Here is a 24,939-nt window from a genome sequence, read left to right as displayed (position 1 = left end):
TCGTGGTGTAGATAAAACAATCATTTTCAAATATCAAAATAGTTTATTATTCAATAAACAATATGGAAAACATAAAATCTAAAAGAAAGATTCAACCTTTCAATGGTGAAAATTATAATACATGGACTTGAAGTGATTCATGTCATCGATAAACCGGAACCGGCGAATCCTGACAGCGAGTGGAAGAAATCGGAATCAACCGCGAAAAATGCGCAAATCGAGTATTTGTCCGATTCGTATTTGAGTTAGGTGAAACCGGAATCGTCGACAAAACAAATTTTTGCTGCACTAGACAATATCTTCGAACGGAAAAGTGTGGCAAAACAACTAGGAGCTCGAAAGAAATTATTCAGTTTAAAATTAGAAGGTGATACAGATTTATGTAAACACTTTATGCAGTTCGATTCTTTGATATCGGAGTTAGCATCAGCCGGGGCAACCATCTCGGAGGTTGATAAAGTGACTCAATTATTACTTACTTTACCACCTTCGTACAATGGTGTTATAACAGCCATCGAGACTTTATCGGAAGATAATATCACGCTAAGTTTCGTGAAAACCAGATTATTAGATCATGAAGTTAAACTCGTAAATGAAAATCTTGATGCGAGTAAAAAGATTCTTCACGTGGAGCAGAAAACCAATGACGTCAAACGATATAATAAAGAGTTCAGAAAGCCGTGGAAAAATCATCGTGGGATCGTCAAGCCTAAGCACAATGGTGCAAATAATAAGAAGCATGTTAAGTGTCACCATTGCGGAAGGAGAGGACATTATAAAAATGAATGTCGTTACTACCTGCAGAGTTTAAAGCCTAAACCCAATGCAGAAAGACCAAGGACAGTTCAGTCCATCCAAGCTGACCCACTGAATGGAGACGGATTTGCATTTATGGCTGGAAACTTTCAGTTACTAAATGAAAGAAATAAAATTTCTTTCCTACTGGATTCAGGTGCCTCTGACCATCTGATAAATCGAGAGGACCCAGCTGACACCTTTCCTGACCTACAGACACCCATCAAAATTTCTAGTGCGAAGAATGGAGCCTTCATCACCGCAACTAAGATGGGAACCATCGTAGTGACAAGCAATATGGGAGTTCAAGGGAAAATCGTGAATATACTGTACAGCCCTGATGTACCGTATAATTTGTTATCAGTATACAAGATGCAGCAAGTAGGATACTCAGTCAATTTCATTAAACCTGGAGTGATAGTGAGCCGAAATGGTAAGACGGTAATGACTGGTAAGCCGAAGAACAATCTATTTACTCTGGAATTTTCTGTAAGTAAAAGCTTCATCAATTATTCAAATAATGCGTCTAATTCCGAATACAAATTATAGCATCAGCGATTAGGCCACATGGGAAAAGATAAGTTTAATAAAATAAGAAATAAGCAATTAGTAGATGACGTAGAACGAGTAATGCAAATAATACCTGACAATTATTTATGTGAAGCTTGTATTAACGGTAAACAAGCGCGACTATCCATTAATAAATTTAAGAACAAAGATTACATAGAAAGACCATTATTCAATATATATACAGATGTTTGTGGTCTTATTACGCCATCTGCGATAAACAATAAAAATTTATTTGTATTGTTTGTTAATGAATTCACTCATTATTGTGTAACTTATTTAATGAAAAATAAATCTGATGTATTGACGATGTTTAAAGATTATGTAGCAAAGAGTGAATCTAGGTTTAATTTAAAAATAGTAAATGTATATACTGATAATGGTAGAGTATTTATCTAATGAAATGAAGGATTATTGTATACAAAAAGGTATCAGTCATCATCTCACAGTACCACGAACTCCACAATTACATGGTGTATCTGAGAGGATGGTCAGGACCATCACAGAGAAAGCGCGAACAATGATATCTGGTGCAATATTAGATAAAGTATTTTGGGGTGATGCAGTTTTAACTGCAACTTATCTAATTAATATGACACCAACAAAATCATTGAATGCGAATAAAACACCATATGAAATGTGGTAGAATAATAAACCACGGTTAAAATACCTGAAGGTTTTCGGTTCAACCGTATATGCGCACGTTAAAACCAGTGAAACTAAATTTGATGAAAAGTCATCAAAGGGAATACTGGTAGGTTACCAACCAAATGGGTATAGAGTGAATGAAGTGGAGAATGATAAATATGTGGTAGTAAGAGATGTAATTGTAGATGAGACAAATTTTATTGAGTCAAGACCCAAAATAAAAGTACTTGGTGAGGTCGATTCAGGTAAAAAAACTGTAGTCCCTAACGATGCATTAAACTCAGTAGACGACCCAAGTACCAGACTTGACAACAATAAGACGGATAGTAATAGTAGTATTGAAAATTCACACAATACAGTACCTCAATTTAATGACACACAGACAGACAGTATTGAAAAACAAACCGATAATTCTTCATCTCAAGACAGTGTAGAACTTAGGCGGAGTAATAGACTCAAGGGTCGTAGCCAAACTTCATATAATGAAGATGATGCGTCTTTTGATTATTTGCTGTGTGCACAATCCATTGTGTGTCCTGTTCCTAATTCATATGAGGAAATTAAGAATAGAAATAATGCTAAACAATGGCAGAAAGCAATTAATGATGAATTAAATTCTTTATTGATAAACAAAACTTGGACTTTAGTACCAAAATCAAGTAATACAAATATTGTAGATTGCAAATGGATATTTACAATAAAGAACGATGAGTTCGGGAATCCATTAAAGTATAAAGCTCGTTTAGTTGCCAGAGGTTTTGGTCAAAAATATCTTGTAGATTATGATGAAACTTTTGCTCTGGTTGCAAGAATTTCGACCTTCAGATTTTGAATAGCCTTTTCAAATCAACATGGTTTGTTAGCTCACCAGATGGATGTCAAAACTGCGTTTTTGAATGGTGAGTTAAAGGAGGAAATATATATGAGGGTACTTGAGGGTGTAAAAAGTGAGGACAACCAAGTTTGTAAACTAAACAAAGTATTATATGACTTGCAACAAGCTGCCAGATGTTGGTTTGAATCATTTCAAAAGACTCTTTTAGAAAAAGGTTTTACAAATTCTTATGGAGATCGGTGCATGTCCATACTAAATAGAGGAGATGTTTCTAAAAATATTCATGTTGTATTATATGTGGATGATCTAGTGATATGTACTGCTGATGAAAATACAATGCAGAATTTTAAAAATTATTTAATGAATAAATTTTCAATGGTTGATTTAAAAGAGGTCAAATTCTTTTTAGGCATTAGAGTTACTAGACAAAATAATATCACAACACTAGATCAAAGCACATATATTAAAACAGTATTAGAAAAATTTAATATGGCAGGTTGTAACCCTGTAAGTACACCGTTAGAATGTAATTTAGATTATGAGGCATTGGAATCCGATGAGAAGTACGATGCTCCGTGTCGAAGTCTCATTGGATGTTTAATGAATTTAATGGTATGTACAAGACCCGATCTAACTTCAACTATAAGCCTACTGAGCAGATATATGAACAAAAAAAATCGAGAACTTTGGCAATGTTTAAAACGAGTGCTTCGATATTTACAAGGTACTATAAATCTAAAATTAAAACATGTACAAGGAACATATAACATATTTACAGGGTACGTTGACTCTAATTGGGGAGGAAATGATAATTCTGAGTTAGAATATAAAAGAAAAAGCACAACGGGTTACTTATTTAAGTTGTATGATAGATGTACAATATGTTGGAACACAAAAAGGCAGGCATCTGTGGCAGGTTCATCTACAGAGGCTGAATATATGGCTCTGTATGACGCTGTCAAGGAGGCAATATGGTTGAAAACTTTAGCAGCAGGTATAAACCTGGGAACTAAAGAACCTATCTTAATATATGAAGATAACACTGGATGTATTAGCATCTCTTATAATCCAACAAGCCACAAAAGATCCAAACATATTGACATCAAATATCATTTCTCTCGGGATCAATGTGAGAAAAAGGTTACAATTATTAAACATATTTCAACAGATCAGCAGATTGCAGACGTGCTGACAGAGCCACTACCAAAGTTCAGATTCCTGGAGTTAAGGGCGAAGATGGCATTGGAAGATTGATTAGTAAATATTAAGTAATATCTAGATGTAATATTATTGTAATTTTTTTTGGTTTTATGATCTGATAAGGTTTTTCTGCGTTTCCCTTATCGTAAAGACAGGTGTCGGATCATTATGTACACGGTTAGTAACAACCGTCCCAGACAAAGAGTAAACGGAAGGTATGTCGATCATTATTAAAGGGTATTGTATTCAACTTTTATTTCAAGTTATCATATATATATTATCTTTTTCATTGATATTGTAAATCGCAAAAGAGATCAACTTTTGAGGGGGCGTATTGAAATATTGAGTTCGTCTACAAAAGAGTCTCTCTTTTGAGATATTATATTTCTCGTATTTAGGTTTTATTTTATTTATTTTAAAAGTGAAAGTTTTCATTTCCTTGCAACATCTGGTAAACACATTGTCAACCCTGTAGCGATTACTTTTATAGTTTCCTAGAAGTAGGGGTAAGAGTACTCGAACAGAGTCATAAAAACTAGGTATAATTTTTAGCATAGTATAGACCCTTAAATATATACTTTCAACAGTAAAGCTACAGTAATATAGCTCCAAGGAGTGAGTTCACTCTGATCCTTCAGTTTGTCAAGACATACCTCCGACACTCGATTTTGAATAAAGTAACAATTTTCCTATAATAAATCTTAAATCATTTATTAAAATTAATCACACCAACATCCATAATCCCAACATTGCATGTGTTTTTATATATTTTCAATCTATTGAACAATTTTTTGATTTTCAGACTGCGCTATGGCTTTAGCTAAGGCAAAAAAGTGGGTCACTCCGAAAGGAGTACCGCAAACTAGAGAGCAGCTAGCAAGTGTGATGTCTCAACGAATTGGGGAGCTGAAGAGAACTCACTTATTATTAGCTTAGAAAGAAGCTACATCTTAAACGGACATTATTTTACTTATATTTTTCTTCGTATTACTCTTCTGAAATGATATTAGTCTTTAAGTAAATCTTTCGTGTTATCTGATAATTAAGATCTCACATATAATTAACGTGAAAGAATGTTACCAAATATACTTATAAAAATAGTAATTACTTCTACTTAAATATTACTTGAATGGTAATTATCGAAGAATATTTTAGCAACGAAATCGTTGGACCGTTAAGTTGATTTGCAATAATTACTATATAACGTTACGTTTACTAATTAATTGTGCTAGGCCTGATGTACGGAATGACACTAGATTGTGAGGAAAACTTTGTATTTCCTGAATCTTTAATGACAGGTCAAATTGGATTAAAGGCACCAGGAAGAGTTGAACAACTTAAAGATTTCAAGTATACTAACAATGAACAAGGGATTGTAATACAAGCAGGTGTAGCAGGACCTAGTACTTCTTTATCCTCTGATGAAGGTGTTCCTACAGGATTTGATACACAGATTGTCGTAGGATGGTACAAAACTTTATGGGAATTATTAGATAATGATGATGAAGATCCTGATCAAAGAAACAGAAATATGAAACCTGCTATAAACCTTATCGGTTTTATTGCAATGACGATGCTCCGCTCAACAGTTAAGGATCCTAGTGATGTCTCAAAACATATTTTCAACTTTGTAGTTGACAGATATAAAAGCATTTGGGCCTGTGATTCACCTGTAGAAAAGTGTTTTCCTCCTCATATCAAAACATTGACTAGATTTGCATCATCTTTTGTAAGATTTTCTACAAATTCCAATAGGTGTATTGCAGCTCTTGTTAACACTTATGGAGAGGTAGATCCTACAAATAGTGAAAGAATCAGAGGTCTTGTTAAGGCAGGATGTTTGTTATCATTACAAAAGACTGGATTAGGTTGTTTGCATTGAACTCAAAGAGCGGCTCAATGCATGGGAGTGTCTGTGATAACCATGATGCTTTACATGGCAACTGGCAATAATTTCAGAACAAATGATGAAATGTTAAGAGTTTTGACAAATTTTGCAGATCCTGAGGCAAGGCAATACTCGTGGCCCTGGGCCAGAATGTTTGCAAATGGAGCTTTTCTAGAATTGAGTCTTACAAGAAACCCCTTGTATGCTTCCATAACTATGTCAATTCTTGTTGGAGGAAAAGCGGATGATCCAATGTGGAACATCGCTTCATTTAAGAACGAAAATGTGAAATTGCTTGAAAAATCATTTATCGGATCCAATTCGAGGTATTTTATAGTAGAAATAATATCATCCGTACTTAGAGATTTACCTTCGTATGGGCATTTAATTTCCATCAATTTAACAGGTGTATCATTTTCAAATATAATTCCGTCAGGAGAATATCCAAGCCAAGGATTATTTACTGAAACTACGAGACCACATTGAAATACACTAGTTAAAGTACTTTTTGCAAATGCTATTCGAGCATCCCATTCGAATTTTGAACCGTGATTTATTGCTGTATTAGAAAAAGTGCTAGGAAAGAAATATTTTAGCGATTTATTCTTCCAATTAGGTTTTGAATTTTTTCAGTAGGTGTACAGTTCATAACATCGCGAGCCCGTGATTCTAAACTTTCGTTCTTTTTGCCAGATACTATAAAATTTTTTACTTTCATTACAAATATCAACAGGATCTCCTGTTGACTGTTCAAACATTTTTTGACAACATTCTCGTAGAGGTCGGAAAGGTTGTTCAGATAAATTACAGAGGATAAGTGTAAAATCATGCACTCAATCTGCCGAAGGTATTCAGGTGGTAGAGTTACAACAGTGTGATCTAGTGGAGCATGTTGTCCAGCTCTATTATGAATAAATTCAAAAAAAAATTATAAAACACAGTGTAAAAAGAAAAATATATTAAAAAAAATCAAAATGCTTGATGAAGTAAATAGTCTACAAAAATTAAACTGTATAACAAACGAAATTGATTGAAATGCAAAATTGCACATATGTATAAGAAATTCCATTACAGTATTTGAATATAAAAAATAGAGTTTTCATTAATTAGCGTGTTTATACATAATTGATAGAATTAATAATATTTTGTAATTAGTTGATGGCTAATCAAACGAATCACAAATATACTTCAAGTAAATTTACATCATCATAATTGATATAACAAAAAAAAAATATCAGTTATTAAAATTAATCATTCACGCCCATACGCATGCTCTGATAACGTTGACTTCAAATGTTTTGAATACAATTTCTCCTTGATCAGCTTTTTGACTTCATCATCTAACTCCAGGTGATCGTTTTTAATTTTAAAACAACTACGAACATAATAATAACACAAAAATATTCTCTTTCAATAAAAGTAGTACAGCAGTGTTTAACACAAGTCTAAGGATCTGTAGTTGTGGAGCATATTTCCGTACCTCAAAATTTAGATATTCTGATACTGGCATTATTTGTGAGGGAGTAATTACATCTAGAACTACTTTAGATTGCGGCTTCAGGGTAGAAACAAGTGAAGAAAATTGGCAGGAGTTATTGTCGGGATTGATCAACACAGTCCAAGTCGGCAAAGCTGAACTTAAACATATATTTGAACTAGCAATAAGAAGGTTTGAAGTTACTCATTCTTATACTAATTATGGCTACAGAATATCATGCCTTGGGCTCTAAGCCTGAAACTTCAATGTCTTATGTAATTGAGAAAAGTTATGATATCCCAGAAGTGACACCAGAAGATTTCATCAAACAGCATGCCTCTGAGCAGTTTGTTTACTCAGATCTTCAAGCTGAATTCATGGTCCGTAGTCGTGACTACAATCAGGACTTAAATGCGGGAGTTGGCTCTAAAGCAGTAGAGTTCTGTGCTAAAATTTTGTTTGAAGTAGGGCCAGAATCACGTCAAGTTGAGAAAGGCAGTGCTGATAAGACCTGGGAGTTCATATTTACTTATGGAGCCTCTAAACACACAGTGTTTGTATCAACATACAAACAAGAGGGTTCAACTTCTAACAAGACAAGCTCTGACAAGCACATGGTTGTATCAATTAAGCAGGCTGGTTTACTGGCTATTTCCATCGAGGAGATTATTCGTAATCGGGCTAGCTACCTATACCAAAAGGCGGGACCTAGCGAAAATATTCGAAAACTACCAACCGAGATCGATAGTCATACGAAAAGGAAGGGGCTATCAGAACACGGCATTCGTGGACTTTAGGACATCAGAAGAGGCGGCGGAGGCCATGAAAGGTGTATGAACGGTGACACTTAAGAAGAGGAAACTTACCATCAAGTTTGCGGATGCATGGGAGGAACTGCAAACACTATCATCATGTAAAAAGCGCAGGCCACTTAGGATGGAAGAAGACCCTCTACCTGGATTCGTGCCGAAGGAGGCAAAACAACTGCCTATAGAATGTATTTGTGAAGTTGCACGTTATTTACCATATAAGGAACGTGCACGGATGGAACGAGTATGCAAACAGTGGAGAATTGGAAGTAGAAGCTCCCATACATACACCAAAACTGTAACCCCGACTAGCTGGGAATGGAAGGACGGATGGAACCAGATATTCAATTCAGACGGCCTAGTGTGGATTATTAAGAGAGGCGGGGAATACTCAACATCCCTAGACCTAGAGGGGATCACGGAAATAAAATCCATCGCGATCACTATGGCAGCGAAGGAGTGTCGAAAATTGGAAGTTCTAAAGTTAACGACAGTTAGCATTAGGGGAGGAGCGTTAAGATCTGTGAGTGATCATCTCTTCGGCCTCAGGGAGCTGGAGATTGAACAGTGTGTGGGACCTATTGACTGGGAGATAGAAAATATATTCCTCAGAAATTTAAACTTGCAAAAACTGATACTTAAAGACAACGAGATAACTGGAAAGGGACTGGGACACAAAACGTCGATCAAAGAACTTCACATAAAGGATTGCGATATGGCCAAGGCTGAAGGAATCGCAAAGTATATCCAACTACAAGATCATTTGGAAATACTGGTGATTATAAATTGTCTACAGTTAAGACGTGCACAACTACTAACGGCGCTTACCGAGAACAGCCATACTAAGGATACGTTAAGGTCACTCAAGATCCACGGCGATGGACCCAGTGACGCGCCTCGGGAAGACCCAGAGCTAGCGGAAGGAGAAGAGGGGAATTCATCGAGTTAGACCCTTTAGTAGCGGAGCAACATCTAGCATCAGCCCTTCGGTCACTGCATGAACTATCAGTAACAGCATGTGGATGGGTAGATGCTAACTTTATCGGAGACATTGGGGAAACATTGGCCATTCTCAGTTCCCTAGATATCAGCACGAATATACGTGGACAATTTTCGTTAGAACCCCTCGCACAACTAAAACATCTGAGGATCCTAAGGATGAATAACATGCATCCGACCGTGGGAGGAAGCTGCCTACGAGAACTGGACCTACTCGAGAACTTAGAGACCAGAGAGAACCTGGGGATCCACGATGAGGATATTAGCGGGATGCTAAGGACTAACCACGTTGTCCAACACCTCGACATTAAAGGTTGTTGGAACATAACCCAACAGACCATAACCGTAGCACGAGAGGTTGTAAGAATGGGACACCGACAGCAGCCACTCTACCTTTATGCCGGGGGTACGCAAGCAACACCGTCTCGGCGGGACAGAAGAAACGCCTACCTACGTTTAAGCTCTGAACGATATGCGACGCCGCTGTTCCAGCGCGTGTGGCAAGTCCCGTGAACCAAAATTCACTCCGGTTGGCTGACCAGTTTTACTGATCACAGAGAGTTACTCTCCCGCCATCCGTAGCCTCAGAATAATAACTAAATTTTAGGGCAACACGAGGTAAAGTCTCACGCACTGGTGCAGTTGCAGTCGTTATAAGTAGACAATTATCTCAAACAAGTTTAGCGCATAACTAAAATATGCTTATGTTATGTTTAAAATTTATATAAATATTATAATTGTCGGTTCTTCTTCATAGAAAACAGTATCAGTTCTTTCATATCGTACACATTGAAATATGAGCTGGTTCGTTGAAAGTAAAATTCAATTGTATGAAACGAAACTCGATTTGACATGACTCATGATACCCAATACTCATCATCTTGATGCTATTAGTCCCACAACGATAACGCCCCACCAGTCCAATATAATGTTTCATAACAGGAATATTCGTGTTAGATATCGATCTTCTCAGATGTGAGGCTCGGCTGACCAGTTTACCTGATCACAAAGAGTTATTCTCCGGCCGATCTCACATCTGAGGTTGCAGCAGCAACAATTGTCACCATGTTGTCTGATGACACTGAAAGAAGTTGAAATATCAAAACCTCCCAAATAAGATTACTCATCCCAAATATGACTCCTCACGCTAAGCTATGCTACAACTGTCACTAATGCAAAGGCTCGGCTGACCAGTTTCACTGATCACAGAGAGTTATTCTCTCGCCGTCCTCATATCCTAGACTGCGGTAGCAACGATTGCGAATGTAAAACAAAAAAAAAAAAAATGTTTCCAATGAATAAACTCGGAACATGTCTGCTGTTTCGCCGACAGTCTTAGCCATTCGGCTCAATAGTCCGGGCACAATTTCCATTACACCTCTTGTAGTGTAGAGTGGTGGTAATTCATTGCCAATTGTTTCAGGTTTCAGTTAACTATAGAATGTTAGAGTATAAGTGGTTAAGATGTTCAATATCAGTACGTTTGTTAACAGAGTTCCTTTTGTCTATCGCTCGAAATTAAAACATGTTATCGACAGGAAAGGCTGTTAATCCAAAAATTTAATCATAATATCAACTTTTTCTTTTCGAACCATTTCACTAACTTAGATTATAAAAATTTCAACTTGGATATAGAGAAGGCCAATCGTTTTTATTCAATGCCATTAAGACAGATAATATTATAAAATTCAACAAACTCAAGTCTATACATACTCCTAAAGAGTTTCACACTAACAATTGGTTAGTTAACCTATCTAAGACAGAGTTACCTTCTGAAATTAAGGATACCTTATCACTCGGTCCTAATCATGGTTTACCATATAATAATATTAAGTTACCTATTGATGATATTGTAAGCAGCGTAGAATTAGCTCTTATTAACAAAAGTGGAATCACCAAAGATAAAGTAAGATCAAATATTAGCCAACTCATTGGCAACAGACTTGGCAAATATCCTCCCACATCTCACGTTCAAACAACTTCCAAAGTTAAACAAACCGAAGAATTTTCAAAACAAAATAACCACCTAGTAGTCACCGATGCTGACAAAGGTAACATTACAGTGGTCATGGAAAAGATGGAGTTTGAACAAGAATGCCAAGATATTCTTAATGACTCGACCACCTATACTCTTATCTCTCGTGATCCCACCTTAAAAGTACAAAAACAAGTCAACGATATGATGAGTCTATGGCAACAGAAAAAATTTATAGATTCCAACTCTGCTAAACACCTCAAAACTTCCAACTCTCTTCCTCTCAAAATATATTTTCTACCTAAAATTCATAAATAAAATGTTTCTCTCAGACCGATTGTTTGTAACATCAATTCTCCCACCTACAAAATTTCGAGATTTTGTTCTTGTGTCTTATCAAACATAACAGGTCGTCCGACTATCACATCAAGGACACTTGGTCTTTTGTAAACAAAATCAGGGGAAAAACAATCCCTCCTGATCACCTGATAGTATCCCTAGATGTCAAATTACTGTTCACCAACATTCAAACCAATCTAGCAATATCGATTATCAGTAAAAACTGGCCCAATTTGAAATCTCACACCAACATTAATAAAAAAGAATTTCTAGCGGCCACCAAACTTTGTTTAGATTCATGCTATTTCGCTTACAAAGATAAATTCTACCAACAAATTTTTGGCGTAGCAATGGGCTCACCAATTAGCCCAGTAGTAGCGAATCTAGTACTCGAACACTTTGAAAAAAAAAAAATCATTTCAAATCTTCCTTTCAGCCTACCTTATTACTATCGATACGTAGACGATATTATAACGTGTGTCAAGAACGAAAACCTACAACTCCTTCTGAATAAGTTTAACAACTTTCACCCACGTATTCAATTCACCTTCGAGTTGAAAAAAGTTGGTAAAATCAGTTTTCTAGACACTATGGTGATTAACCACAATGACACCATAATTTTAGATTGGCACCACAAACCAACCTGGTCTGGGAGATACATTCACTTTAACTCACATCATCCCATTAAACATGAAAAATCTGTCGCCATATCCTTATTCGATCGCTGCCTTAGAATCTCAAACCCTCAATTCCGTGAAAAGAACTTAAAACTTGTAGAAACAACTCTCATTTCCAATGGCTACCCTATAAAATTCATTAATGATATCAAAAAGTATAGAGTGGATAAAATGTACAACTCGATTGATTGGAATGTAGACTCCAACAATCCAACTAATGATAAGGATAAATTTAAAATCTCTATCTCTATACCTTACATTGAAAATCTGTCTAGCCAAATAAAAAGAATTCTGAATGACGAGGGAGTTGAAATTACTTCAGAATATCTAATACTACCAAACTGTCTCTGTTTTCTCATCTTAAATCTGTAATTCTTAATTTAGATAAAATTAACTGTGTATACAAAATACCATGTCGAGACTGTAGCAAGAGTTATATTGGACAAACGTCACAACATCTAAAAAATAGAATTTCTGGCCATCGCTCCAATAATAATGCCATGTCACTGATAGATGCGCTTTAGCAGAACACTCCAGAAGTCTGGGGCACAATTTCAATTTCAACAACTCTATAACCCTAGCTACAGAACCGAACTGGTATAAACGTATCATCAAAGGAATGATTCATATCTTCAAGAACAAAAGGAACTCTGTTAACAAACGTACTGATATTGAACATCTTAGCCACTTATACTCTAACATTCTCTAGTTTTCATAATCTTGTTTTCAAATTTTGGCGCCCCTTGCTCCGATTGGTCACCTGCCTTTGAAATCCATGACATTCGAACATAGATCAAGATCACACGTGATCAACATAGATTTACGGATCGATTCCCGCTAACCTTCACGTCCGTCCGAAATGCTGAACCATTAACAACACCTAAGCATGTACTGGTCGTCACTTTTTGTGAGTGATCTTTTCAAATTTAACTGATCTCTTCCTGAATTCCAATTTCCACATTATTATTAAGTACTTTTTTCCGACATAATTCATTTCTCATCAACGTATTTTTCCTCTATTCAACCATCCATTAAAACTTTGACACTTAACCTAAAACTGTCACTCAGACATGTTCTTGCAACTGTGTAATTTTTCACCCATTTTTAACAACAACAAGTATTCGTATGAACATATATCCATGCTTTCAATCCAGAATTGTGTTTTGAAGGATCCTTTTTGTCAATTATTACAGAAATTTTTCCTGAGGATGGTCGGCAGGGCCCGGCCGAAACGTCGATTATTATTCTCACGTTTTACAAATTACTAAACGTTCTTCTCCTGACCGGAATTTTGACCAACTTCATCTTCAATTTACTATCTAAGAGATCTCTATGAATATGTGTAACGGTTTTGTCCTTTGTTTTTTTCAAATTATTGAAGTGAAATTCAATTTTAAAATTCGATGTATTAAATATACTCATAAAAGTAACAAATATTACTGTACCTAATAGGCTCAAAAAACTCAAACGATCTATGCTTTTACGTACTGAAAGTTTAATTATTTGATTACATTTTAGAGACAAAATCAACTGTTAGACCATTAAGTTAATTTTCAATAATTATTATATGAGCTTATGTATAATATCTTGAGAGATCTATGAATAAACATATACTGCTATCATAAAATTAAAGTGTCATTGTTCACAACAACATTGTGAACGCAACTCGTTGGTCGCGCGCCTTCCAACCCACGCGAGGCAACAAGCCTTTTACACTTTCTAGTCGCGCGACCCAGAAGTGTGACGTCACGCGCGCCGCTCACGCCAACCACGCAGCCGAGCGCGTTGCGTAATCAGCCAACGTGGTCTCCCGCTGCCAAAGACCAACCGAGGCTGGGATAAGAGACGACCGATCGAACCGATCGGCAGGACACTTCGGATTCACCTCGACTTGACCGACTTTACTGACGCTGACGCTACAAATCCACGCTAACGCTACGACGTGACGCTACGACGCGACGCTACGACGCTACGCTGACGCTACGACGCCACGTTACAAGACAGACCGGACAGCAGCCACCTTGCTTGACGGACCCTGTTTATCTGGCTGCGGCCAGCCCACATCAAAACATGGCAGCTACGAACCCTCCAGCTCCGTGGGTATTGCACCCTATAGATATCCCGTCGAGGCCTCTCACCAGACCCCCGGCTGTACTACTCTCCTTGTGGGACGTAAGGAGAGCACGACCAACATCACCGAGCTACTGCAGACGCATCCCGGCTGCAGTTTCCCCGTTTCCCGAGCCGCAGCGCTCATTCGTTTCGACTGCCGCCCAGACGACCCAGTCGGAGAGTGAGTGGGAGTCTCCAATAAAGACGACCGAGAACCGCCGTCCCCCGACACCGCCGAGCTCTCCGGAGAGCCGGTATACGCCACCACCGAGGACCGAGACCGACCCCCCTCGACGCCCAACATCCTCTCTACAGCCGCCACCACAGTTCAACAAGACAAAGACCTCTCCTTCTCTCACGTGGCAACCATTATGCCAACTTTTTATATATGTAAATAAAATAACTAATAAATAAGATGTAAAATAAACTCAAAAAACAAACTCATCTTTGACTTCAGCGACCCACACCTTCCACGCGGTTCGGTCGAACTACTAGCTATCAAATAGCGAACAGTCATTGACTTTTAAAATTCCATAAATAACAAATAAAAAAACGCAGTGTAACAGTTGATTATATTTTGTATCATATTTTTGAAAAAGTTCAATCACCTACAATTATTTGCAGATGTGTATATATAATTAAAAAAAAAAACCACTCAAAATATTCGGATATGATATACATTAATATTTAATATATATGATTTTATATATAATTTATATATAATTTATATATAATTTTATATATAATTTTATATATGATTTTATAATAATTAGACCTGAAAATTGGCCAGGTCTAATCGTATATATTTATATATACGTTATATATGATTGTATATAACAAGACCTGGCCAATTTTCAGATCTAATTATATATAAGTCATTATATATAATCATATATATTTATATATGATTAGGCAAAATCATTTTTTCCCGGGCATGGTCTTAACCGCCATGCAAACTACCTACTAGGCCCACTTTCATGTTCATCCCCATTATAGTTAAGTTAATTGTAGTTTCATTTTCATTTTTTGGAGTTGTATAAGTTCAGAATAGAACTCAGGTTCAAGTTTCCATGTACATTCTCAACATGCGAAGATGCTATTTCTTTATTTACTCAGCCAAAGTTAACGTAAACATGAGTGTAGAAAGAGATGAAGATTTTTTAAGAGGGCTGATTTCAAAAATCGAATGGTTTTATTTCACGAAATCCCTCCCGTTGTTGCGTTGATGAGAGGGAAAACTATAAAGGTTTGAAGCAGAAGTATCAAAAAGAAAAAAACTATCATCAAGGTTTTATGTCATAGTATCATAAAATGTTCATTTAAATATACGTAATTTACGTTTGGCTACACAATCGTTAATGCACAAAAGTCCTTTAATATAAATATTTTCATGTGAGTACGTTACATAATAAAAGTTTTATAAACTACTTTGAATTATATAACAATTCTCATCGTTTTTATTGGCTTTGTTATATCTACTATCTAAATGAATAAATACATGTTTTATTTAAAAATAATGTCAATTCTGTTCGACGTTTGTTCAGTTAGAGTGAATCAGCGGAGTTTTACTATTTGCAATAATGCAACACATGTGCATAATCGCATCGATATGGGGGAGAAGTTCTATCGGTGTCATTTACAAAATATTGCACAATTTTATGCTTTGAATTGCGCGCTCGACATGGATTCTGACGGATGCTACTTTGTACGTTTCTTCTACATCTTCGTGGCTAAATTGTGGATCGAAAGCAAACGGAGGCATTACTGATACAGCTTCGCGTTTCAATAGCTCAGATTTTATTTGAGGAAAACCTTTGTCGGCTAAAACAGTATCTCCGGGTTCTATTCTTCACCGTCGGGTGTTATTACCATAAGATTTTTAACCGTGAGGCGAGACTTGTAGTTGGAATACATTAAAACGCGTTGTTCCACAGTTGGAGGGGTTCCCGTATATATTTTTATGCAGTCGATAATCCATCTGCAAATTCGGGTATTTGTGGTATGAAGCCGGTATATTTTTTTTAACGCTTTCTTTTGACGTCCAGAAATTTCAAGTTTTCGTCTTCTGCGTTGAGCCCGTTAATATTTGAAAAAAATTTTTCGCAGCAGTCATCCGATGTACGTTAAATAAGGCCACCAGAGCACAAAATGAAACGCTTAATTCCATTTACATTTAAAAAAAGTAACAACCGGTTCTCGTTACTTAGGGATCTATAGAATTGTGGCTGGCCAGCTTCATTGAAAATTCTGAGATTGGGAAGAACCGAAAAAGACTAAAGAGATATTCCGCCTAGCTGTGCCATGGTTTTGTTGTTTTTTACATCCGAGAATCCCGAAAATCCGCCATGAAATACCTCACCTGATTCATACGATATTGTACGAACATTTATGATGTTGTCACGATTTGTCTCTTATTTTTCGGAGGTTGTCGAATATAAATGTTGGTGTGAGTCGATGCCTCATTTCCCTTAATGAAACAACACACTAAGATGTTTGCCTCCGAAATATTTTCTTTTTCACAGTTATGTGCATCTGTTTGGCAGCCTACTCTTATAGAAGTAGACGTCTCCCCAACTTCTTGCAACCCTGAAAAATTCCCGATGTATAGTTTGCCTTTTTTTTTCCATTGTATTCACATTTTTGAAGAAAGATATTTCTGAATTTCCACAAACCTGTTTCGACATTTTCTTGAACTACAGCCTTCACGTGTACCTCCGATGGATTTAAAATCTTTCGTTTCCGGAGTCGAGCAGCGGCTGCTTGTGATAATGCCCTTTTTCTCAAAGTTTGGTGGAAAAATTGTTGGGATAAACGATCGGCTATTTTCATTCGTTGATTTTGCACCGCAAACAAAATGAGCACTGCAGATGCGACTGTTTACGTTCGGCTTCCACAGTTTCTTGTCTGCACTACTAAAAGATAAGCATATAATAACGCATGATGAAAAAAAATTCCTATTCCCTTATAAATATTTCGTCCTCACTGTCTTATATATGCATATATTAGACAAAGATAATTTTGAGAAATAAAGAAATGAATGTAATATTGAGTAAAAGTGACTCACACTCGTCTCAAAGCTTGTGTCCACTTCATCATTCGGTCAATTGTATGGCTTTTTCTCGGAAACGAGTATAATTTTAGTTGCCGACTATTTTGTTCGGAGTTGTTGCAACCAATAACACAACATTATCTTTTGGCGGGCATTGATTTCCGATATTTTTAGCTATTCTCACCAGTTCGATCTGTATACACGAGTTCACTTTGATCGACTGTTGTCACCACATGGCCACACGGCAATCTACTACCTTTCCGATTGAGCCGCGAGGGCGGCGCCACATTCGATGCGCACGGGGCCTATTATCATGTACGTCATGAGAAGAGAAGCCCACGGGAGATCATTAAGTTTGTAAAATACCGACATTGCGGCAAGCTTCCCGCATCAATGATTCAGACCGTATGTTGATTCTCACATCCTACATGTATGCTACGTCGGAATCTCTTGGACAGTTAGTGACGGTCACCATGTCACACGATATTGTTACGCAATTCTCTACGAGCGGCAAAGTGCAAAATTACCCGCGATCCTGAGTACGGAATGTCCTTCCGTAACTCAGCGTGCGCCGGTCGGTGCAGTGGGATATAGACCTAGCCGGCGTCGCTGGAGTTGCGAGAGACGCGCGCCCCTAGCGGCCGCGTGCGGTACTTGGACGGTGCCAGGAGTACGGCGCGCGGCGACAAGATAGCGGCAGCGGTTTTCTGACCCCAAGACGTGCGGTGTTTCGGAGTAAGTTCCGAGTCGTTTCGACCATCCTCTCAATAGTTATGGTGTAATCAAACATAGCGCAGGCCAGAAATGTAAGTATGTATAGCTTTGTGTCTCTCTTTCTTTTCTTGGGTTACAGCTCGAGGCTGATGTTTATCTGGAACGGTCTCTTGCTATACTGTGTTTATATTTGAGGTGAGGACGACTTTTCTCAGGTACGCCTTCAAAATACACATATTTCATACTTGTTCTCAGTATATGTTTTATTATCAAAGTACTAATGTACAAAAAATTTTGTAACTGCAAGGTTTTAGTGGTTATTAGCGCAACTAGCTGAGAAAAAATTCATATCATACGATGCAATCGCGACGATTTGCACACCTTCGAAATCTGACTGTTTTTGCATTTAAAGGAAGTGTAAATTCGTCGAGATTGTGTGGTATGATGATGTGAATTTTTTCTCAGATAGTAACAGTAATCCTCGAAGTAACCACTGAAGCCTCGCAGTTACAAATTTTTTCGAACACAATTACTGTTATAGTATAATACTCGTATATATTGCAAGCGTGTCCAAATTACGTGTATTCTAAGCATGGAAATCCACGCTGTTCTCTGCACGCCGGACAGGTTACAGTTGAGATAAAAATCCGAAAAAAATAGGCAATTATTTTTTCATTCCGTGAAATTGATTTGGGGGGGATGCTTGAAAAAAATCGTCAAAACCTATGGGACACCTTGAATATAATATATTCACATAAAAACGTGTGCGGTCGGGGAACCCCCGTATTTACATTGTTTCTATTTGCGAATTTTTCTGACGTTATGAAAAGCGTTATGCCCCTTCTTTCTCTCTCTCTAGTCCCGCTTCGTCACCCAGTAAGTTCACCAACTCTCTTGAGTTCTTAATCGTCGATATTGATCAAGACCGGTCAGATTTGGTTTTATTCGCTTTTATCAATGGACGACCTGAAGGCTTTCGTCTACAAGAATTTTCTGCTATATTGAATCAGTTTGCGTATGCTTATAAAAATCTCATTATTGCTGAGGACTTAAATTGCATCTTACTGACAGATAATTACGAAGCACCGGTACCTTACCGACTTGGTTTTCTCTTCGGCTTCTCATGTTGTTGAGTCGCATGCAACGTACCACACGGCCATGTCTAATTCGTGGTTAGATGTATTTGGGTCATTCCATGTCAATTCAAGGACGTTGCGACGGTGACCCTCTTAGATTTCAATGATTTTTTTACATGTTTTTATACATCTAGAAAGAAGTCCTCTGCAATTTTTAGCTCTTTATCTCTTCCCATTCCGGAGTTGTCGATTTCTGAAGTAATTAACGAAGAAAATTCATGTTTCTGACAACAATTGATATAACCTTATGCAATACAAAAATTCTGGAGTATTTTTTGATGCTCTTTCTGAAAATAAATACAAAATTCGAAAAAAAAAAAATGTATTGATGCTGTTACGTCCATACATACATTTACATACTTGCAAACACACAACAATCATCATTTTCATATATACGGACAACATATATTCAGATTATAAATACCATACACTACCTATAATAAGAAAAATTGTGAAACTAATTTTAAGCACATACTTTGAAATCATGTTTCACTACTGTATATGACATTTCCACCTTCTTGCTTTCCATATTCGGGACCATATCTACCGCTATGCTCCCTCTGATGGGGGGGGGGGTTACGTCCAGCATACCACTTCTCTCCATTTTTTCCACTCGCTAACTCTCCCACAGTTCTTACATCAATCTCATGATCTCTGTCCTGTCCTCTTATCTCTACGTAGTCTCACGCTATTCACTATCGCGCTCACTTATCAAATTTCATTTCCTACTTCTAGGATTGTCACACCTTTTTTGCACCCGTACGTTTCACGTCTCGAGGGACACTCCTATTCCAACTCTCGACAACTCCACATCTAGACTTCTTATATATCTTTTCGTACCACACAATTCATTCCTACCGGTATCTCAAGTTCTACGCAATAAACATATAATCGATATATCAAACATACTCAAGTTTATTCAATCCTCATCCTGATTTCTGGTTGACCTGAAACGTAAAAGCGAAGTCAACCAGGTTACCCTTTCCGCTCAGGAGTAAACTCTACTCACGGACGTGACAATGCTTTTCTGGCCATTTTAAATCGAAAAATTCGAATTTTGTTTAATGGGACACTTTTGATTTTGTCCACAAAAATTGACCAAATTCTACGTTAGAAAACAAAATTTTTGAGCCATGAAAGAAGATGGGCTTTCAATTACTTCCAGTTAAAATAATTTGAGAACAAATTTTTTTTCGGTAATTTTGATTTATTTTCCTTCTCAGATCAAGTAGCTTATTTTTATAATTTAGAGATACATTATTCTTACATTTTATTCAATTTACCACATTGACCGTCTTGTTCTTTCATTTATGACCATTTTTATTACTTTGTGCGTTGTTGATTCTGTTAATCTAGAAAACCTCTCGACACCAATTATGTTATCGGTATTTGGTACAGCAGAATGAATTTGTTGTGTGTTAGGTACTGGTTTTGCACTACTGAAACGATCTAACAATTTGTTTTCCATCGCTTCATAGTCAATTTTAGACGAAAATCCAACTTCTATATAAATCAAAATTACCAAAAAAAATTTGTTCTTAAATTATTTTTACTAGAAGTTACTGAAAGCCCATCTTCTATTTTGGCTCAAAAACTTTTTTTTTTTAACGCAGAATTTGGTAAATTTTTTTGAATAACATCAAAAGTGTGTATAGTCGAAGCTTCTTCATAGGTGAAGTTGCCTCGTAGTTTCGAATTGAACCCTTTTTATTAGTGTGAAGGATAGAGGTTGAGGTTTTCTTGAATAAAAAACTCTCGCGTTTGAGCCATCGAATCATGAATGTTTATTGGCTCTTGTGGGAAAAGCCTTGCGGCATAAAAACCCACGACGTATGAACATGTATTTGTAAACGTATAAAAGTATGTGTCGCACACGTGAATGGGTCGATTGTGTATATGAATGTGTATATGCCGGTTACAGCCCGTTTGGCTCATGCCACCGCAATCTCGAGCGCGTTTTGTACTGCGATTTTTGTTTTATTCGATTCGATCGAATTTCGTACGATTTTGCATTTGCCTTACTCGGAGGAGCGAACGTATATAAGAGTATAATTGGTGTTGGTCATGCACCAAGAGCGCTTGGGCTCGTTGTATGATGAAAGGGTGCAAGACCCTTGGTATGTATGTATGGGCACTCGATCCCGTGTAGAATGGGAGGTACTCGGGCCGTACTCATCTACCTTACTCCGTAGAGCGAACGTATACGAGAGTATATTTGGGCCTCTCGTCTATGGTCGTGGTACGAGAAAACGCACGGCGTCACTCACGATCGTCACTAGACGGACGACTTAACTGGACTGTTTTAAAAAATGCGTGATGCGCGGTCGCCTCCTCGTCTACGCGAGATTTGGCATCCCTGCGGAGACGAATCGTTCGAGCGCGGCTCGCACGGAGATCGCAATGACACTGGCACAAAACGACGCTCAGGCACTGAACAAGTGTCCCATAGAACGAAAATCCGATTTGTGATTAAAAATGGCTAAAAAAGAATCAATAAAATTATTTTTCAATTCTTGTATTTATTCTCAGAAAGTGTTACGTCCTCCAGACTTCATATTCCTTTCCCACACTCTCAGTTACCTTACGCTCTGTAGACTACTCTTATCGTTCGCGAGTCAGCAGATTCTTCTGTAACTCGCGGCTAGCTTGCCTCCTACATCCCGCAAAACTAGGCAGATCCATCCTAGCGCTCAAGCAAGACACCTATCCCTCCAAACCAAGACCATAACTTTTTCCCTCGACCGACACCGTTGCTTTGACCACTAATAAACAATCACATACTTTAAATCGTTCACCTTCCCTTAATACCGATCCCTTTCTATTCAATTCACTTCCTGCATTGGAAGTAGTGGCGCGCGTGTGCATAGTCGACGTGAACGGACCCTATAATAGCCAAATAACACCTTGGCTAGGCGTGGAGTAAGCTCCGATTACCGCTCATCGGAGCCTACGCATTCTATCCCGTAACATTTTGGTGGCAGCGGACAGGATCGTCGACCTACTCCTCAGTGCAGTGCTGCATGATTTCTACGAAAGTGTTCAGTGCTCAAAATTTCTAACGCCGTACCAATCAGTGATAGCCGTGTTACGAATGAACTCCGGTCCACAATATACTGTGACAGGCATCCTCAATATATTCAACTCGCTACGAACATAGGCTCTGCAAAGAGTCCCCAATTTCAATAACTCCGTCACATTTTGGTACTATTGAAATTCATCGTTACGAACGACGTCGGATAACTGTGTAGCGAGTGGAAATTCAGTGCGATAGCCAAGTTAAGCCGCAGACCGCATCTGAACACATCACCTTTCGTACCGACAAATATTGAATGGACCCTTCCCGCTCGTTCGGACTCCTGCAACCCTGTTGAGACGGTGACCTGGACCCGAGAGTGGCATCGCCATAAGACCTGGATTACCACACTTATTCATTAACACGCCACGGAGTACCTCATCTATGCCCTCTTCGTGCCAACGCATGACGTGTATCGCCTCTTCAAGTTTCACCTGCGTCCAGCTGCCTACAACCATGCTGTACTCTGTTTTTGCGATCACCTTCGCCCTGTAAGTCCACTCTAAGTCCTAAAGTTAAGTTGATATTTTTATTCCTATACTTGCAATACCCTGCTTAAATCGACATGGCACCAAGTAACGAAATCGGTTCAAACTTTTGGTCAGTAAAAGGTCTTGCCGACAATCCCCTCTTTCGACGGCCACAAAATGCCCTTTGAATCATTTGTAGAACAATCACGTCACGTAGACTATTATAAAAGCTTCGGATAAAATGACCTTCGCCAAATTTGCGCTATCAAAGGTTACAGGCCCCGCTTACCAATATTTGATAGACATTAACTGTAATGACGTCGAGAACCTCATAACTGCCCTCAGCCGAGCATACCGCCCGGATATCCCCATACGCCAGTTGTCTGCTCAATTAGATAGAATTACACAACGATATGAGCGCATCATAGATTACTCGTGCAGAATAAGAGCAATATCAAAAGAAATAAGCACATTGATCATAGCCAAGCACCCACCAGACTTAGCAACGCTTCTATTGAACGATCTAAAGAAGGATACCTCTAGATCGTTTATTAGAGGACTTCGGCCAGAATTGGAGTCGAGAATCGCTACTATCAGACCATTACCAACCTTCGAAACTGCCGTCAGCATCGCCGAAGGTGAAGAAGCCGAGCTAATTAACCGTTGGATGCAAGTCTCTGCACAATATTTTACCCCCTCTACACCCATGTGTCTGCCGTTACCCCCCCCCCCCCCCCCCCCCCATACGGCTCCACCGTCTCAGGTGCCCACCGCGACCTTCTTCATCCCCCCCGCTGATGTCATTGCCCACACCTGGTTACGTTTATCAACCAGCGCCTCGTACCGAACCCGGAACCTACGTCCAAGCGCTCGACCGAACTCCAGTTCTGCTGACCACGTTAATGCTCTGCCCAGCACTTGTCAATTCTGTAACCACCAGGGTCACTCCATCACGGAATGTCACCGTTTGCAAAGTAAAAGATATTGTACCAAATGTCGCAGAATAGGCCACTTCCACAATAAATGCATCGTAAACCAAGAACTACACTGCGACAATTGTAATCGCAAAGGCCACACAGTAGACCGATGTAGATCCTCTCCGCGGGATAATCAAGGCAATGCAGGCTCAAATAAACATTTAAACGGGAACATCGCCCGCGGGGAGAACGCGCCCGCGAGCAATGCAAACAACTAGCGTTCCGATCTTCAAGTCATATCCTCATAACAGCTTCAGCTGACCCTCCACCAATTTCGATCGACACCCCCGAGCTAAATAAAATATCTACGTTTATTGTTGACACCGGTGCGGACATCAACTTGGTCAAATAAAGTTCCGTTAGGCCCCTCGTACGACGAACTGACGAACGTTTGACGCTGACTGGTATAACAGACAAAAAGACGCAAACTATCGCAAAAACTGAAATACGTTTCAATAATAAATCCCATACCTTTCACTTGGTCCCTGACTCGTTTCCGATTCCGCACGACGGTATCTTAGGCCAGCCCTTCTTACGAAAAGAGAAAGCAACTATTTCTTTTAACTCAAACTCGGTGATGCTTGGATCCTCATTGCCAATCCACTTTCATAAATTCGATAAATCCTCGTCCGCGCCCGAAAAAACGCGCGTAATTACAATACAGGCCCGTATCGTGAAAGCCATCCCACCAATAGTTGCGAACCCAGACACTAAAGTGGGCTACCTTAAACGCATCGATTTAGGCAACAATGTTCTACGTGGTGAAGCGTTAGTTGAAAACCAGAACGGCATCGCTTACTCGTACGCGTTTAATTGTAACGAATCTGCTGTAGAGATAAGACGCCCAACAGTAACCCTGGACGACTTCGACGAGCCACTGAGTACAGTCATGTCCAACGCTACATCCACTGCACCGAGTAATCACCACAGCGATGTCCGCGCCAAAACCCTCGATTCGCACCCAAGCCCTCTCTTTCGTAATTCATTAATCCTTTCTACCGCCAATCGTACATCGCGACCGACTAATAATCCCCCCTCCTGCCCCATCCAGTCCACTGACCTCGCGCAACTGCTATCCGATCCTTCTATCGCTGACGACAGTACACCCTGTCCTGGTGCCGCAACAATGCTCTCAACAATGACTGACAGTAGGTCAGAAAGATCGGACGTCCTAAAGAGCAGCTTACATCTTGATCATT

The 24,939-nt window shown here is 38.5% G+C and overlaps 1 protein-coding gene across 1 annotated transcript; it reads left to right on the top strand.

Annotated features, from left to right (window-relative positions):
* Window positions 1–8,346: 8,346 nt before the first annotated feature.
* On the top strand, window positions 8,347–9,731 carry LOC124301287 (uncharacterized). Its single transcript, XM_046756160.1, has 2 exons — window positions 8,347–9,163; window positions 9,250–9,731. Exons 1-2 carry the CDS (start codon window positions 8,347–8,349, stop codon window positions 9,729–9,731), a joined length of 1,299 nt encoding a protein of 432 aa, XP_046612116.1.
* The last annotated feature ends 15,208 nt before the right edge of the window (window positions 9,732–24,939 follow it).

Source organism: Neodiprion virginianus, chromosome 3 (genome assembly GCF_021901495.1).
Source record: "Neodiprion virginianus isolate iyNeoVirg1 chromosome 3, iyNeoVirg1.1, whole genome shotgun sequence".
Classification (NCBI taxonomy): domain Eukaryota; kingdom Metazoa; phylum Arthropoda; class Insecta; order Hymenoptera; family Diprionidae; genus Neodiprion; species Neodiprion virginianus.
The sequence above is the reverse complement of the archived record's forward strand: the minus strand, read 5'-3'. Positions and strand labels throughout refer to the sequence as shown.